This window comes from Nelumbo nucifera, chromosome 4, assembly GCF_055504915.1.
Source record: "Nelumbo nucifera cultivar China Antique chromosome 4, China Antique-T2T, whole genome shotgun sequence".
In the NCBI taxonomy this organism is placed as follows: Eukaryota; Viridiplantae; Streptophyta; class Magnoliopsida; order Proteales; family Nelumbonaceae; genus Nelumbo; species Nelumbo nucifera.
This window is the reverse complement of record NC_142652.1, coordinates 40640284-40659485: the sequence shown is the minus strand read 5'-3', so window position 1 is coordinate 40659485 and position 19202 is coordinate 40640284. Positions and strand designations below refer to the sequence as shown.

Sequence of the window (19202 nt, the reverse complement as noted above, 5' to 3'; positions counted from 1 at the left end):
CATTTGTTTGTGTACACTTGATGGGAAGGTTTGACATATGACTCTAGAATTCTTATGAAAGTAATTACTAGACTAGAAGTCTAATTCCTTGTACGTCCACCAATTACACTGTAAATACAATTAATAGCTTTTAAACAAATTATACTTAATTTCATAATATCCTTATCATTAATATTACCTTGTTGATTTTAGCTTTGTTAAGGCACCCATATTTCTTGCTCCTTGGAAAGTGGTACCACACGAATGATTTTCAGGGACATAGTGATAGGAATATGCAATTACACATGCTCTTCCTTACATAGAAAATTCCCAATTTTAAAGAATATGTCATGCTATGACTTAGATTTTCATCGATTCATATTCAAGGCATGTTTCATAACATACAACTTCATTAAAAAGGAGGCATGTGAACATGCACACATTGATAGATAGGGGAGAGAGAACATGCCATCAGATGAAGATGATGGTTGTGCTAAAGGTGATGATATTGGTAGTGGTGCTATAGTTGATCAACCGACATATAGGGAGATAAATGTAATCAGAGACCAAAACTACTAATGCACTATAGGAAAGATACTAGAGGAATCATCTATAGATGATCAGTTAATTGAACTCATCTTTTGTTGTTGTTATTTTCATTAAACACACGTTTGAATAGTTTGTAATGAATGATTGTTGTGCTTGATATGTTATTTATATTTAGAATACTTATTATCTATCGGGATTTTATGTTTAGTAGTTTATCATGCCAAAATTATTTGCGGAAAACACATAATTGAGGGGATATTTTTATCAAATTGCTTATGCAAAAAGAAAGAAATGACACTACACGTGACAAAGCTGAAGCGAATAGGGGTTCCTTGCCCACTAAGAGGGGATAATAGGGGTTCCTTTATATGGGCAGACCAATACCTTGGTACATACCAAATGCCACCCCAGTCTCACTTCGATGGGCCAACTTCTCTAATATTCAACCACAACATATATATAACAACAAATACTTTACTCTTATTGCATGTTGTGGTTACAATATAATTTGTTGTGTGGTATATGCGTGGTTAGCAAGGTTTTTAAAATCAAATTGGATAATGAACTAATCTGGGGTCCAGTTCTCAGGTCAAACGGTCCGATTATTTGAATCAAACGGATGGCCCATTATGACAAAAAACTAATAAAAATTAAAAAATATAAAAAATCATTGGACAATTCGAATGGTTCGACCACCTGAGTCTGCAGTTTGCTGACCAAATCAATGGTTTTTGGTGAAATAATGGTTTTGGGGTAAAATGGAACCAGTAACCGGTCACCTAATTGGTTCCCGAATTTTTTTGGTCTGACCATCTGGTCCAGTTTTGAAAACCATAGTGGTTAGTAATGATATTATTAATATTTAAACTTTCGAAGTGAGTGAAGTTGGTGGTGTTAAACTAATAGATTATTTCTTATTGCATGTAGTTGATTCCGGCATTGTCATGAATAGACCTGTTCATAGGCCGGGCCGGGTCGGGCTTGGGCCGGGCTTTCACTCTGTATTAACAGAATTTTCTAAGGCCCGAGCCTGAGCCCAACCTGACCATCGGGCCTACAACTTGGGCCCGAGCCCGGCCCTCATAAAAAGCCCAGGCCCGAGCCCAAAATTTAGCCCATACTGTTAGCGGCTGAATAGAGAGAGAGAGAGAGATTATAAAGAGAAGAATAAAAAATATATATATTAAATTATAAATATATATTTTAATAAAATATTATATTATTTATATATTTTATATAATATATAAAATACATATTACATACTTTATAAAATATATAATGCTGAGTCGGGCCAGGTCGGGCTCGGGCCAAGCTTTTTTGACAAATCCCAAGCCCGGCCCGAAACACAATCGGACTTACTGTGTTAGGCCCGAGATCAGACCCGTAGGCCTAATTACATGACCAAGCCCAACCGAAATACGGGCCAAGCCATCGGGCTACCCGGCCCATGAACAAGTCCAGTCATGAACTATCTTTTACAGACATGTTACACCAACAGTGTGTTTCTTAAACTAGCATAAATCACATTAAAACATAGGTTCCTTTCATATTACAAATACTGAGTTACACTCCTTTGTTTTTTTTTTTAACTTTTTGTTTGTTTTGCAAATAGTGGGTTACATTCAGGTTACTTCCATATTACAAATTAATACAAGTGATGGTGGGATAATTTCAGCCTTGGTCCGGTTGTATAATTCAATAGATTTTTTTTAATTCATCATACTTAACTTCACAAAATTATGTTTTAGCATATGTTTGGTTAAATAACTTATTGATGGTGGGCACATAGGATTTGAGATAAAGAATGGGACGCATGCTTAAATATATAGTTTGAATGAAAACATAATCATAAGTTCAAAAATATGAATAAAGAGTTTATTTTGGCTTATAACATTCTTTGGATTTCCATTTTGAACAATGCAAACCATTTGACATATATATCTCTAAATAAGCAAATAATGACCATTAGACAAGTGTTATCCATAAGATAAGCATCAATGTATGTTGTTGTAGTATGTGTCATACGATGTATCAAAAAACACTTTGAACCAAGCAAATTATAGATAATGAAAATGTTGTCAATATTTCTACATGGCAGCGACAGTGCCAAAAAAAAAAGTGTTTAGTGGCCATTTCCATTGTGGCATGGTGTTTTAATATCCTCCAGAAAACACCTCACTGAAAATGAGTATGATACCAAACACTTAATCTATCTAGCATAGGTGCAAGTCAACTGTCCAAAATGTAGAATTTACACAGCATCGGGCCTAAGCCCTTGGGCAGGAATAAGTAGACTGCACTCCACTTCAGAAATCTGAATTTACAGCCCCAATAGCTCCTCCCCCTATAAACCGTATCCTGCCCATGAATTTAACATGGATCCATGGTCAATGCTAAGAGTGGATTGAAACAATAAAAATTCCTTGTGGGCAGTTTTTGGACTTGGCTTCCAACTATTAATGATGTCACCTCATCGCTGACATCTCTGGTGCTTCAGCTTGGAGGTGGAGGCTTTACCTTAAGTATAGTGTAGTTTTCTTCCTACAAATCAAATATAAAAAAAAAAAAAAAAAAAAATGATTTATAGCTATTAATAAACGTCAACATCAAAATTAAATATCTATCCTAAGTGCATATATACCCAGTCTATAGCCTCTACCCACTGAAATACTGCAAACCAGTTCGCAGGCATCCATTGAATACTACACACACTAAAAGGATAGAGTAAAAAGCTTGCTTGGTCAACTGAATGCAAATGAGATGCTAAGGTGAGTGCTAGGTAAAGCAGTCTGTCCTCTCTCGGATGGGTCAGACACTCTCAATATATATTTGGCTAGCTAAAACTGAGTCCAAGACAGGACACTGAAAGGTTCATCAGGTACTCAACCACAGTACTGGGTCTCATATCATGGCCAACTTGCAAGCTTACGCGGAGTAGATACATCAAATAAATAGAGCTAGACGACCATGTTCTTCAACAGGCAATATCGATATCAGATCTTCAGTACTTCAGTTAAGGCAGCAACATTTCATACAATAATCAAGTATTTTCCATGGACACTACTACCTTCTGCTTCGCTGATAAGGTTCCTAGAAGAGGGCAAGTTCTCAAGAACATTATATCTCAGATCTTCAGTGACTTGAAGCGGTATTTCAGATCATTAAATGTTCTTCATGGTGACACACAGCTTTGATTTTGTGTCTCCAAGAACTAGAAGAGGGCAAATTCTCAAAAACATTATGAGATCCCTCTTTATTCTTACAGGGAATTATCTCCAGAACGTAAATTTGTGGGATCGATCACTCGATCTTCTATTTTCTAGATCCGGTTTGCTTTTTCCAGGAATCCTCCCGGTTGCCTGATCAGCTTTTTCCTTCTCTACCAACATGCTAGGGAATTCTCTCTCTGTCTCTGGGGTTTATGTACTTAATTTGAGTTCGTATGGGTTGATTCCTGATCCTAGTGTTTTGTTTCACCTGTTCTTGCTTACTCGTTTGGAAGGAGTTAGAGATGTGTCTTCATTTCATTTTGTTCAAAGTGTGGAAAGGTTATGCTAAACACGATGATCTTACTTTTTAGTATATAGGTAGCTTGAGTGGAACCCCACCCAAGAGTTAGAATAAAAAGATTCAATTTTATAATTATTTTGACTACAAAAATCTAAGGGTATCGAAGATCAAGAGAATGAAAGCCATCAATTTTCCAAAACAATTAAGGGGGTGTTTGATTCAGTATTGTTGTGTTGCTGGTGTGTTTAGGGATGATCAATACAAATTTGTATTTTACTCGAGCTTCATTTGATTTTTCTAATTGAAATGACACTCATATATGATGTGGCAAACTGGCGACACATATTTCTTACAAATTTATAATGATCAATAATCCAAATGGCAACAGAAATTCAACGCCACTCTACCAAACACCTTTTAAAAATTAATATGATTTACAAGAAAAATGGTCAATGACGAATACCCCCTGAACTTTTATTTGCAACAAATACCCCTGACTGTTAAGTTAGATGACGGAACCAGCTAATTGACCAAAAATACATTCACTTTTCCAAACGTAACCAGTTAAAAAACACAAGAATCATTTCAGTGGCATAGAAAATAGTTTTTTTTCTTTTTTAATTCTTAATTCATTTCACTGACGATGTCTCTCTTCTTCTTAAAATTGAAAAACTATATCCACTCATTTCTCCAATAAATCAAGAAAAGCCAAACAAAACTATTAATTTGTATCTATCAGAAAGAAATCTCTACCATTTTATTTAAATATTGAATCCAGCCAGAAATCTGTAAGGATCTATCGGAGCAACCGAGAGGACTTCAATGTTATTTATAAAACTAATTGAATCACAAATCATTCAAATAAATAAGAAAATGGTAGTTTGGGGATTTAAAGAAATATAAACAGCTGAATGAGAATCCTTTTCAAAGTTAGCTAACAGAACTCTAACGGAGGTGGATATTTTGTCACAAAGTGAAAGTTCAGGAGGGTCATTACTTGTCACAAATAAAAGTTTAGGGGGATATTTGTTACTGACCCCATAGAGGAGGGTCTTTTTAATTTACCCAAAAAATGAAATTGACAACATATATCTTAATGTTAATTATTCACATCATATCCCAAGGAAGGGGATGAGGAGGTAGAGGTTGAAAAGTGGTCTAAGGCCCTTGCGGTGGGCTGATTTCTTTTGGTTTAGCCCAGGTGGTGGCGCTTTGGTCCTTTTCTTGGGTCTGGTTTCTTTGTTGGGCCTAGGCCTGTTTAATAGGTTTTTTGTTGTTAGGTCTTCAGAAGACCTAGTGTCATGGTTCTGCTTAGGCCCAGGTGTTGAGCCTCTGGTGTGGGCCTGGGCCTTTTCTGCAGTTGTATACGATTCATATGTTTTCTTTTGATAAAATTTTATCTTTACCATTTTATAACATTCCAATCCATTCTTTTGTCTCAGAATATTGACAAAAATGAGACTATATATATTGAGAAAAGGATAATGTATTGGAGAAGCAAAAAAGTTACAAACCCTGCTCAACAAGAAATTGAAGCAAAAGTTTATTACGTGTCTGAACTAGATAGTAGATACAAAAAAAGATTTCTATGATAAAAAAAAAAAAAAGGAATATCCTTTAGCTGTCCATGCATTGCAGATCAAGAATAGAATCTTCCCCATATGCTTTTTAGGATTGTATCCTCGGAATTGCACTTGTTTTCAAAAATTCCCCTGTTTCTTTCCAGCCAAAAATACCAAACTACTGCTGCTGGGACCACTCCCCATAAAACATTCCCTCTCTTGGACAGACCCTCAAGTTGCTAGCATTCCGATAGAAAAGAAATCAAATCTTTTGGAAAACAGAATTGAACTTCAAATAGCCCCAAGGCTTTTCCCCAAATCCAGCTAGCAAGTTTGCTTGATCCCTCAGCCAGATCCTTTTATCCGGGCTAGAGGGGTCTGGCCTGATAAAACTAAGGCTCTGCATCAACTCCAATCAGTGTGCTATTTTCCAATTATTCAGATTCCTTCTGAATATGGAACACCAATCTCCTATAAATCTACCAAGGGAGTATACCTCAGCTACTAGATAGACAGTCCTTATTTTGGGCTAATTCAAACAGTGTTGGTAATCTTTCTTTCAAAGGGCCCTCCCCACACCACTAGTCCTTCCAGAATCCAGAACACCCTGAGCCACCACCAATTTTAAACTTGGTTTCCTTTTTAAAACCAAAGGCTGATTTCTAAATGCATTTCCAAACTGAACACCTAAAAGATAAGCTGGATTCTCGTGGGGCCTAGTTTAAATTGGTCGAACCATACTTAGCCAAAATCACGATCTTCTCCATAGACTGTTGGACTGCTCATTCCACCTCCAAAACCATTTGCCTAGGCAAGGTATATTGAATTTTCTTAATTTTCTCACCCCTAGGCCTCTAATTTTTCTTGGTTTACAAACCTTATTACAGTTGAATAAGTGTATTTTGGATCCCTCCTTCCACCCCTTCCATAGAAAATCTCTCATTCTCCTCTCAATTGTCTTTGCCGCATCATTAGGAATTAGGAAGGGTGAAAGAAAGTAAGTTGGCAAAGAGGAGAGCACACTTTTGATTAGGGTTAGCTTCCCTTCTTTTGATAAGTACTTGGTCTTCCAGAGAGCTAGCTTCCTGTCTATTTATATTTACATTCAGTTTTCAAGCATCCATTGTGTTCTGATGTTTATGATATGATTAAAGCAAACAATATATTAAAAAAAAATGCTCTTTTCATCAAATGATGATTATCCACACTTTAAGAGAAAAAAAAAACATATTTTGAAGTCCTAAAAGAAATATCTCTATGTGAAGTTTTTAAGCCATGGAAGTGGAAATAATTATTGTAGATTTTTTATTTCCTCGTATCTTCAAATGGCTACCCTTGGATTTGTGATTGAGGAAGAATCGACTCTACAATTCCAGATTCCCTTCGATTTGTGAGTTAGTCACACTTAATAGTTTTGCTTCGTTCACTAGTTACAACTGATGATCGTCATATGCTTCCCACTCATTCTTCTTTTAATGCGTATTAACTGATGATCGTCATATGACACCCTTGATTGTTGGTTTATAGTTCTATCCATGCCATCTAGCGGCTTTTCAGCAGTCATCCCCTACTTCTGACTCAATTGCTGGTTCTATAATTCCACCAATGCCATCTAGTGGCTATTCAGCAATATGTACCTCTTTCTTAACTGACTCAATTGCTGATTCTGTGGTTCCACCAATAACACAATAGTCAATCATATGTTATTATCTGTTTATTTTCAAAATGGTTAATGCTCTGCCAACAAAAGAAAAAGGGTTGATTTAAACTTTCTAAAGATGGTCGGTTTCTCAATTATTTCATTGAATAATCCAGTCGATATGGATCCATGGTGCTCATCCCTATCATCTAGGGACCGTTCCAGTAGCTTTCTTCTAAATCTTATGTCATACTTGGTTTTGTCCAATTCATCTTATCTCATGTTTTTTTATAGCAATGAACTCTGCCGATATACTAGAAGAATGTCTATATTAAAGTGTTGCGGAAAAGACTCAAGAAAACAGATTTTAATGGCATTCAAAATAAAAATAAAACATAGATAAAAAGAAACAAGCACAGAGAACATACACAGATTTACGTGGTTCAGCTTATAACCTACATCCATGGGTGAAGGAGGAACAGAAATCCACTATGAAGTTGGTAATGAAAAAGAAATTGTATTCTCACAGAAAACCCTAAGCCTCAAATACACCCAAGGTCTCACTTGTCTCTCACAAGATCAGATTCTGTACAAAAGAGAAAACCCCCGAAATACATAACTTTTTATATTCGGTTCTAACCTATAAGATAAATATGGGTGGGTCTAAAAATTTGCCTTCAGATTTTTCTCAAATTTATTTGGAACGGACTCATGAAGCAACACACCACAAAGAATTCAAGGCACAAATATAATAGAAAGCTTTAAATCTTCAACATTGAGAATCTGCAGACACCTTGGCATTTCAAAGCTGAGGTTAAGGTCATGAAATCAGTTCTCGTAGCCAAGTCTGGGCTCTGTTTCCAGAATCATCAGCTTCAATCCAAGCTCTTTTTTTGGGTAAATAGCTTCAATCCAATGTCAGTTGGCCAAACGAGCACGAATCAAGCTTGAGGTGGGCTGGTTGGGAAGTACAGCATTGAATAATCTTTTGATCTCTGGTTGTAGAAGTTGCCATTGAATGGTCCTAAATACTAGTATCAATAAAGTAATTAAATTAGCTGAGTCAATCCCTAGCAAGGCAAGTAAGAGGGGAGCCAAGTCCGATAACTCTGATCTTAATAACTTTGGAATCGTTAGAAGCAAGAATTCAACAGATTGATTGTTTCTGAGCCCGAGCCAATCTGGGAAATGTTTCTCGACTTGCTTTGTCTATAGCCCTATTTTGCATGGGTGACTGCTGTAAGGCCATAAACCCAGTCAAGCAACATCCAAAAAAACCATTAAATTGGGAGGATAAAATTCCACCCATGCTTGAAAAGGCGGCCCGACCATAATACATGATCATCTAACCACAGCTTTTTTGACGTGTAATATACACTGTCCAAAAGAAATTAATATAATTGCTTTGAATAGGGATTAGGGGCCACCTAGTCAGGTTCTTCTCAGACAAATTTGGCATATTTCTCTTTTTTTTTTCTTGTTGTCAGAACATCTAGTAGGTCTAATCCATGCCTACCCCTTACAATAACAAACCAATCCCCCCGACCTAGCTTTACAACATCACATCTGATCCACATTACTCAACCTCTTTTGGATGACAAATTCCTCCTCTCCTCTTTTATGGGCTCTTTTTCACAAGCTTCCTCTGTTCACCGTAGGGAGTAAAGTGTTTTAGTAATATCTTCCACGTTCTGCAAAATAAGTTAATGGGTCTTGTGGATGGTAAGGTCTTTTGCACCTTGTGCCAAAACAGGTTGCTCCCTTATGCGAGCTAAGAGGATAGAAATTTGCTCAGTTGCCATGTCTAACCGCTCCCTTGACTTGGCTGATTCTGTAATAAGAGTTGACACCATAGACTGCAGTGCCTGAACACGTTCAGCATGATCATTCGGGGTAGTCTGGAGGAGTTTTGTGGGTGATGTGTTGATTCGACGCCAACGGAGAGGTAGATACCGTTCTGGGATTTGAAAACAGTTCCCTGTTGAGAGGACCCGAAGCGCATGACGGCATAGGATCCCCGAGAACTCAAACTGATGGCAGCTACAGGTTATGATACCTTCTCGAGGGATCCAAATCACTTTCCGGCCTCCTTCCAACTTGGTGTGGTGTCTCACATGGAAAGATCCATCATCCATCTGAAATGAAGCATAATGTGCAGCCAAGACAAGTTCTTCCTGGAGTTTACAGAAGGCATAAGGTGTGAGTACTGTAGCTGCATGGGATTCCATTGGGGCCCCTGTCTTGAGGCAAATATTTTGAAGATTTTGTTGCATTGTTTGCTGCTCTCCTGCTTGATCTTTGAAATCAACAGCAACCGCTACCTTTATGTGCAAAGAAAATGTAAGTGAAAGGGAAACCTCATAGACATATATGAGACATTTATGAAAAGGAGATGATGCTCAAACATAAAACATGACTGGATTGCTTGGGCTGTTTCACCAAGTATCATATTCAAGTTGTGTCCCATGCTTATGCAATTTCCCCAGAAATGTTTAACCTGTCTAAGCTGATTTTAACCTTGCACTCAACGAATAAGAGTTTTACATTCAACCGAATGATCCAAATACAGTCAAAGAATGATCCAAGGTTCAAAGACATTGCCTGGCATAGGAGATGAAGGCTTTACCAGTTCCACTTCTGCTTTCATTACATATAATCAAACAATTTTAGACAATTCCCCATCAGTTTATAATCTATGAGATTCAATTCAGATTTTGTTCTTCTAGGCCTGTTGTTTGCCATGACATTGTAGACCTAAAAATGGACCATCTAGAAAGGCATAGTGACATTGTCAGTTGATTTATATCCATAAAGCAAATGTATATATTGATTACCGATAATAAAAGGGAAAACTTGCCTCCGTCTTTCATTAACCCTGCATTTTATTTTTCCATTTCCTTTTCTATCATCTTTTTCATGTTTCTCTCTTGAATCCATTGGACAAGTGGAGTGATGCCATCCATCCTTTGTCCATATTCATGGTTTCAAATGTCGCGAAATGTCGCTAATGTCGCCCAACATATGTCGACATTGAGGCTCACCGACATGAAAATGGATGGTAATATAAAAATTGTATTATTTCGATCGGCATGTCGACCAAATCGATCCAAATAACAAAAAATAAAGACAGTTTTTCCTATTATGTCAACAGGATGTCGACTAATGTACATTAATAATATAATATATTAGTAATATTATATTATTGTAATACAGTATATTAATATAGTTTATTCCATTAATAATTTCTATTTAATATTTCAAATAAAATATTTATAAAAAATAATTAACAAAATAATAAATTAATTACTTTATAATATAAAACATAAAATATTTTTCAAGTAATAAAATATTAACTAGTTAGTATTTTTTAAAATATTTATTAAAATCAGAAAATGTTTATTAAATTTTATAATAAATCATATTCTACATTTAATATAAAAAATCAGAATAAATTTATTATATACTAAATCATAATTTTTTATAAGTTTAGTATTAAAATCATAATAAATTAATTAAGTTTTATAAGAAATCAGAATTTATCATAATCTTAATACTACAAAAAGGAGAATCAGTTTATTAAATTTATAATGAAACATAATGTATTATAACTTTAATATTTAAAAAATCAGAATAAATGCATTTCTATTTACTAGTGTGAAATAAATATATTAGAATTTATAATAAATCAGAATTAAAAATAAGAAAAGAAAATATCAGATAACCTTGTAAAAACATCAAAATGCATAATAAATCAGTAAATCATCATTTACTAATTTGTTATTGATCTTAATTTCTTAGCTTTATATAATGGTTGGGAATAAGATAATAGTCTAGAAATATGTACTAATGCTTCTTTTATCATTTTACAAAATACCATTGCATATTTCCACATTTCATAATATTTCCACTGTCTCTAATTTTTACAATATTTCCCCTCAACATTTCCGACATATGTCCTATATTTTGGTAAGCGACATTTCCATCGACATCGACATTTTAAACCTTGTCCATATTTTTCTATAGGATTTCTAGAGCTTTAGTTCTCTCAATCATAGTTGTCAAGGAAACACCTAGGCGACAAGGTGCCCTTGGAGGCTTGCCTCACCTAATCGCCAAGCAGTTTTGATAAAGTTCATATCTGCACTAGTACTCAGTTAGAAATAGTAGTAGAAGATTAGATAAAAGAGAGAAGAAGAAGAGAAGTGAGAGGAGAAGAAATTGGTTCAAACAAGAGAAAAGTCCATCCTCTCTAGTTGGCCAAGTTATATTTATAGTTTTCTACAATAAAACAAAATGTTTGTTATGCCCCTTCTCAAGTATCGGACACATCACTTAACTTAAACACTACACCTCACACAAAACATAAATAAAAAGACCAAACTACCCCTATACATTTGACACTAACACTCCCCCTCAAGCTGTTGAGATATATCATATAATCCTACCTTGTTGAATATGTAGTCCACTCTTCCCCAACTCAATGGTGAACAAGTCTGTCCATTGACTTCTTATGTTAACATATGCAATATCTATCACTCCACTAAGCACCTTCTCTCTCACAAAATGATAGCCAACTTCTATATGTTTTGCTCTGTCATGAAAACTGGATTAGAAGAGATGTGCATTGTAGCTTGCTTGTCACAGTAAAACTTCATAGGAGTGTCAATCGAGTACCCCATCTCCTGTAGAAGATTTCTCAACCACACTAGTTCACAAGTTGTATGTGTCATGGCTCTATATTCAACTTCTACACTGCTTCTTGCCACCATTGTCTGCTTCTTACTCTTCCATGTCACCAAATTACCCCCGAGAAAGGTACAACAATCTATAGTGGACCTTTTGTCAAATATAGAACCAGCCCAATCAGCATCGGTGTATCCCTCTATTTCAAGATTTCCTCCATTTTTGTATAACAAGCCACAACCAAGAGTTCCCTTCAAATACCGTACAATCCTTAGAACTGCATCCCTATGTGGAACCTAAGGATTTTGCATAAACTGACTCACCACACTAACTACGAATAAAATATTTGGCCAAGTAATGGTTAGGTAGTTTAACTTGCCCACCAACCTCTTGTACCTTCCAAGGTCCCCGAACTCCTCACCCACATCATTACTTAGTTTGGTATTTGGTTCCATAGGTGTTTCACCCGGCTTGGCACCTAAAAATCATGTCTCCTCCAATAAATCAAGAACATACATCCTCCGACATAGGTTAATACCTTGCTTAGACCTTGCTACTTCTATCTCCAAGAAATATTTTAATTTACCAAAGTCCTTTGTTTGGAAGTGCTCCTGCAAAAAGGTCTTCAGCCTATCAATCATCAACCTGTCACTACCGATAATAACAATGTCATCTACGTATACCACCAATAAAATCTTCCCAGCATGTGAGTCATAGCTTAAAAGTGATCAACCTAACATTGTTTCATGCCAAACTTCTTTATCACTTCATTGAATCTACCAAACCACACACGAGGAGACTGTTTAAGTCAATAAATGGCCTTCTTTAGTCTACACACTTTACCACCATCCTCCCCTTGAGCAACAAACCCTGGTGGTTGCTCCATATAGGCCTCCTCAAGGAGATCACCATGTAAAAAGACATTCTTGATGTCAAGCTAAAACAAGGGTCAACCGTACATAGCAGCTAGAGATATCAAAACACGAATTGAACCAATTTTAACAATAGGAGAGAATGTCTCTATGTAGTCAATACCATACATTTGGGAATATCCTTTGGCAACCAGTCAAACTTCCAACCGCTCTACACTACCATCAAGTAAATACTTAACAATGCATATCCATTTACAATCTACAACATGCTTACCAGGGGGAGCATGGTGAGATCCCACATATGATTATGAGCCAAAACTGAGAATTCTTCCATTGCATGGCATCACCCTGGAGGGGCAAGGGCTTCCTAGACATCTGTAGGAACAAGAAGATAACATAAAAACAAACTGGCGATGGGAAGAAGAAATGTGAGATACAGAAACATATTTTGAAATAGGATGAAGTGTGCAACTACGTTTACCTTTCTGCAAGGCAATAGGAAGATCAAGGTCAAAAATAGTGGGTGGGGCTAGTGTGGGAACAACTATCAGATTTGTCGACGGCAAAGAAGTTGGAGGAGGAGTTGGTAAATGTAGCCGATGTCTATACACTTGTTGGATGGGTGGTCGTTCAATAGGAAGCTGCACTAGAGGCGAAGACTTAGCCACAACTAGAACAAGTGGAATATGACATCAGGATACACAAAGGAACGTCAAGAATTGGGGTTATAGCACTTATACCCTTTCTGGGCCTGAGAATAGCCAATATACACTTAGTGGATCGTGCACCTAATTTGTCCATTCCAGGTCCAAGATTATGGACGAAACACACACACCCAAGAACCCAGGGAGTAAGAGGAAACAAAAGACAAGGTAGGGAACAAAGTTGTGAAAGGAGAATGACCTTCAAGGATGGGCATGAGCATCTGATTAATGAGGAAGCAAGATATAAGCACAGTATCACTCCAAAAATGTTTGGGTACATTCATATGGTGCAAAAGGGAACGAGCAGTTTCCAAAACATGGCAGTTCTTTCTTTCAACTACCCCATTTTGCTATGGGGTGTAAGTACATGAAGTCTGATGGATGATGCCATGTTGATCCAAATACTCCTGAAACAATGTATAAAAATATTCTTGCCATTATCAAAATGAAGAATCTTAATATGCACACTGAATTGGTTGTAGACTTCAGCATAAAATTTTTGGAAAATGGAAAACAATTCACTCCTTTCTTTCATAAGATAAAGTCATGTCATCCTTGAATAATCATCAACAAAAATAACAAAGTATTTGTAACCATTGTATGACACTATTTTATTTGGACCCCAAATATCTAAATGAACTAAACAAAAAGGACTCGACATACGATTATCAACCCTAGGACTCAACATACGACTCTCCAACCGACACGACTCACAATCCAAAACAGAAAGATGACTAAACAATGGGACAAGTGAATTAAGTATTTTAAGTGATGGATGACCAAGTCTATAGTGCCACTAAAGAGAAGACAAAGATGTCTGAAGAGCTATTGGCAAACCACCACCACCATCAAGATAATACAATCCACCAACTTCATATCCTCCACTAATCTTCATCCCCGTCTTAAGATCCTGAAAAACACAAGAAAAAGGGTAAAAGGTAATAGAACAATTAAGAGACTTCGTCATCTTACTAAAAGACATAAGATTAAAAGGAAATTTGGGAACATACAAAACTGAGGACAAGGATAAAGGGTCTATGTCGACATTACCAACACCACAAATAGATCAACTTGGGCAAATCATGATATAATAGAGTGTGATATGGAGCACTTAGAAAGGGAGGAAAACACACTTGGAGTCTCAATCATGATTGGAAGCTCCAAAATCGATAATCCAATGGAAGGGTTTGGATGCCAGAGAAGCCATACTTGAATGTGCGAAGGTAGTTGTATTTTGTTGAGACGTGGCCTGGATAAACCACTCATACTCATCGCGTGGGACACTCATCATCTCCTTCCCAAAGACATCCGTAGATTTAGAAGGCATCTAATCAGCTTGTTGGATATCCTGTCTTGAACTACCATCACTGGCCACTGCATGATTTGCCCAAGTTGAAGGTGGGCCATGCAAATCATAACAAAAGTTGATTGTGTGCCCTTCCATACCACAATGTGTACACCTCATTTCATTACTATGTCCTCTACCATGAGCTCCCCCTGAATCTCGACCTCCAATACATCCACCACCACTATGATCGGGCCGAACTCTCCAAGCTCCACTCTAACTCCACAACCCCCCCCCCTCTTGTCACTGCAAAAGGCGGACTTGTCAAAGATATTAGAGTTCTCTATAGGTCCAACAGAAATCCTCTAAAGTCAGGCAAACACCTTCTAGAGAAGAGCTGACCCACCTAGTATCTGTACTCACTATTCATATTCAGATTTAGCCCTACTAAAAATCTGGTTACATCAAGTTGCTCTCTCTCTCTCTATTATTGTTGAATCTTAACATCAAGAGCAAGGGGGTAGTACACATTCAACTCATTACAAAGATTTTTCATGCTAGCATAATATTCCTTGAGACTTTGATTACCCTGTCGCAAATTAAAGTACTCCTGATAAAGCTGGTACACTCTAATAGTATTATCTTGTCCAAAGTACAGCTTCTTGGCATGGTGCCAAATCTCCTTGGTTGTATCTAAGAACATAAAATACACACTAATTTTGGGTTCCATACTATTCCATAACCAGGTCAATCTATGCATCTTCTTGTTCCCAATCACTATATTCCTGAGAATCAGTAGGAAGTTTTTCTTCTCTTATATGCTTCACTTTCTTCTTATTCCTAAGAAAGACCTCTATAGATTTCGCCCAAGGCACATAATTCTCCCCATTCAATTTGATAGAAGTCATTTGAACATTCAGGTAATCGGGGGGAACCATAACACTAAACTTGTGTTCGCTACTATCTCCCATATCTGAAATTCTTCCCTCTCTCTCTCTCTCTCTCTCTCTCTCTCACACACACACACCTGTATATCACATGCCTACTTCACTTTTCAACACACTGCACACTAGTGACAGATTATTGCTGAAGACACCTACTGTCACAATTTTCAGCAATAACAGTCATTGATATTCTTCACTCTCAGCACTACAAAACTACCCGAATGCACACCATAAACATAGCAACTCACCAACTATTCGATTAACACCGAAACACCCATACAGCCCACCTATTTGATCAACAAAAAACCAACCTGCACTCGATTGTCCACTACACCACCTAAAACAGCCCTCTTCGTACCATTGATTAGAGGGTTTCCTACAAACCATAGTTTTCAAGGCGCCAAGGCAAGACTAGTCGACACGGGGGCGCTTAGTCGCCTAGTCACCTAGGCGGGTGCCTAGGCGTCACCTAGGCAATGGATTTTTTATGTAGAAAACATAGATCCTAGGGTAGTTCCCTGGGTACCATAACCATATTTCCTTAATAATTATTTATAATTTTCATAAGAAAAAGTATAGAGTTCATGTTGAAGTATAGAAATCAGCATATTAATGAGAAGAAGAAAAAGAAGGAAAAGAACATTCAAAAAATATAAGGGCTGAACCCTTATTTTTGTTATAGGAAAAGAAGAAAAAAAGTAGTAGAAAATGTGTTGATTAGACAAAGTTTTAAGTTCTTCCTTACTTATTAGTTCAAGTTTTAAAGTCTTTGAGGGTTATACAGCATTTAGCAATGCTTTTTTTTTATAATTGAAAGAATTTATTAATCATCAATGGTAAATAGTACAATATCCCCAAGGAGAGGCACGAGATGCAACCTCTCCAAGCTAGTTAAGTACAGCTTTCCAATAAATTATAACAAGTTACAATGTAGCACAAAAAAGATCCATCCTGGAAACCCCCATGTTTGGCCAAAGAATCAGCCATAGTATTAGCTGACCTGCTTACCCATTTTACCTCAACTCTCATATTACTAGTCAACCATTTTACTTTTTTCATGAGATCTTTGTAGCCCCAAATGGTAGCATCCGGGTTTAGAAGCCACCTTGTTACCACCTAAGAGTCTCCTTCAACTAGGAGATGCTCCACCCCAAGCTGGTTAGCGATCTGAATTCCTTGTACTAGAGCTACTATTTCTGCCCTTGTAGAGTCCCCCACTCCCACTGGTCCTGAGAATAGGGCCTATACCTGAAGGCCCAAGGTTACCTTGCTAGCATTTAGCAATGTTTGTATTGATTAAACCCTAACAAATAAGAAAATAATAAAAAGAAATTAGTATATAAACACACAAAATGAATATTTTAGTTTAATAGTGCCTATTTTATAATTATAATGTCAAAAAATAAAGAATAAAAAAGTATTTTATAATACAAAGTACAAAACTGCTTGGCAATTAGGCGAGGCGAGCCTCAAAGGGCGCTTTGTCTCCTAGGCACCCGCCTAAGCATCGCCTTGACAACTATGCTACAAACCACCACAAACACCCACTAAACCACAGACTGGTGGCATGAAAACCTCCAAAAGGGAAGGGTGACCAATCCTTTTCAGCCCTTTTTCTTATCTCCAATAGATGATGATGAGATCTAGAAAACCCTAGGCTGAATGACGATGGAAAAGAATTCTAGGCAGATCTGAATTTTATTAATCAAGAGAAAAAGTACATCCATAGATATGACAATTGACAAGATGTCACCACAAGAGCAAAAAAGAAGAAACACTCCCCAATACATAGAATACAGCAATACATCTCAAAAGTAAAACAAGACAAAAATAAAATATTAATTTCTTGACTCTAACTCTAAAAAAGTCAAAAAAACCATTTCCAGTATCTTCTTTGGAGACTCCTTCAAATTCTGGCAATAAAGTAATACAATCCATGATTCTTTTACCACAAAGGAATACTAATTTATCTCTCTTTTCTCTTTCCTCTTTTTCTTCAAAAATTCTTCTAGTACTTTCTTTCCAGACCTCCCAACATATGGCAGAAGGAACATAGCTCCAAGCAATTTTCGCCTTGAGACTTCCTTACATTGTCAGCCAATGTGCAAAGCTCTCTTCCAGATTTCTAAGATCCAAAAAGTTATATTTGAAAAGACCAAAGAAATATCCCCAAATGTATTTCGTAAAGCAACACCTTAAACACAAGTGCAGAACATTCTCTTCAGCTGCTTTGCATAAGTAATACCTCCTTGCTAATTGCACTCCCCTACTTTGAATTAGTATTTTAAAAGGCGTGGAAGGTGTACGCTTGGAGGTCCCCCATGTGAGGCACCCCCAAAACGTCCTGAGGCATTGATACCTCTGAGGCATATGCCTCACATCCTTTTTCATGAGGCATGCTAGAGGCATATGGCTCATTTGCCTCATGCACACCTAGTACAAAAAGACAAAAAAGAAAAAAGAAAAGAAAGGAAAGGAAAACTCCCCCTCCTTCCTCCTCGTCCCCCACTTTTAAGGAGGCTTATGCCTCCTTTTGTTTGGGAGGCTTACACCTCTTATGTTCTGAACTACTACCTCTAGGTAGTGGAATGTGCAGTTTGGGCTGATTGAGGGCTTCTAAGTAGGGATTGAGAGTCCTTGTATCTCTCATTTACAGTATGTTGATGATACCTTAATATCCTTGGATGCAACAGTGGACCAAGTATTTATTCTGAGAGCTATTCTGGCCAATTTTGAGATGTTGACAGGCTTAAAGGTGAACCTAGCAATGAGTACCATTATTGGAGTTGGGGAAGTCAGCAGAGAAGTTTTGGGGAGAGGTGCTTCAGTATTTGAATGTCAGGTTGGAGACCTCCCTTTCCAATATTTGGGTTTGCCAGTTGGGGCTAAGGCTTCTGCATTTTCTATTTGGAGGCTAATCATTGAAAAAGTGGAGAAAAAGCTTGACAAGTGGAAAGCTAAATATTTGTCATTGGGGGGAAGAATCACATTGGTAAGATCCTTTCTAGTTTGCCAACATACTACATCTCTCTTCTAAAAATTCCATCTTAAGTGGCTAAGAAGATTGAAAAAAGGCAACAGACTTCTTGTAGAAAGGATTGGGGGTCTAAGAAGTTTCATCTAGTCAGTTGGGACTTGGTGTGTAAGCCAAAGAAGAATGAGGGCTTGGGAATTAGAAGATTGAGAAGTTTCAATATGGCATTGATGGGTGTGTAGGCTATAGAGACTTCAATAAGGCATTGCTAGGTAACTGGATGTGGAGGTTTGGTTTAGAGAAGGAGAGGGAATCTTTATGGAGGAGGGTGGTGGTTGGAAAGTATGGAGTGGTTAGATTTGGGAGGGAATATTTAGGTTGTCTGAACACCAGATTAGAATTGATCAATGCTTTAAAGTGTGTGGAGAAAGATAGTATGGTGTCCTAAATTCAGAAGACCCTTGCTGGACCAGGAAATAGAAGAATGCGTTCATCTGTTGA

The 19202-nt window shown here is 37.1% G+C and overlaps 1 protein-coding gene across 2 annotated transcripts in view; it reads right to left on the bottom strand.

The window, feature by feature from the left end:
• Nucleotides 1–8612: 8612 nt before the first annotated feature.
• Nucleotides 8613–19202, bottom strand: part of FRS11 (FAR1-related sequence 11) — a 33574-nt gene continuing 22984 nt past the window's right edge. Inside the window, exon 5 of one of the 2 annotated variants that reach the window (XM_010277991.2) lies at nucleotides 8613–9560. In XM_010277991.2, coding sequence (XP_010276293.1) covers nucleotides 8943–9560 — 618 coding nt within the window. In that variant the 3' untranslated portion in view covers nucleotides 8613–8942. Of the gene's footprint in view, nucleotides 9561–14047; nucleotides 14409–19202 lie in introns of those variants that run through there. The other variant, XM_088903111.1, reaches the window with a different exon arrangement.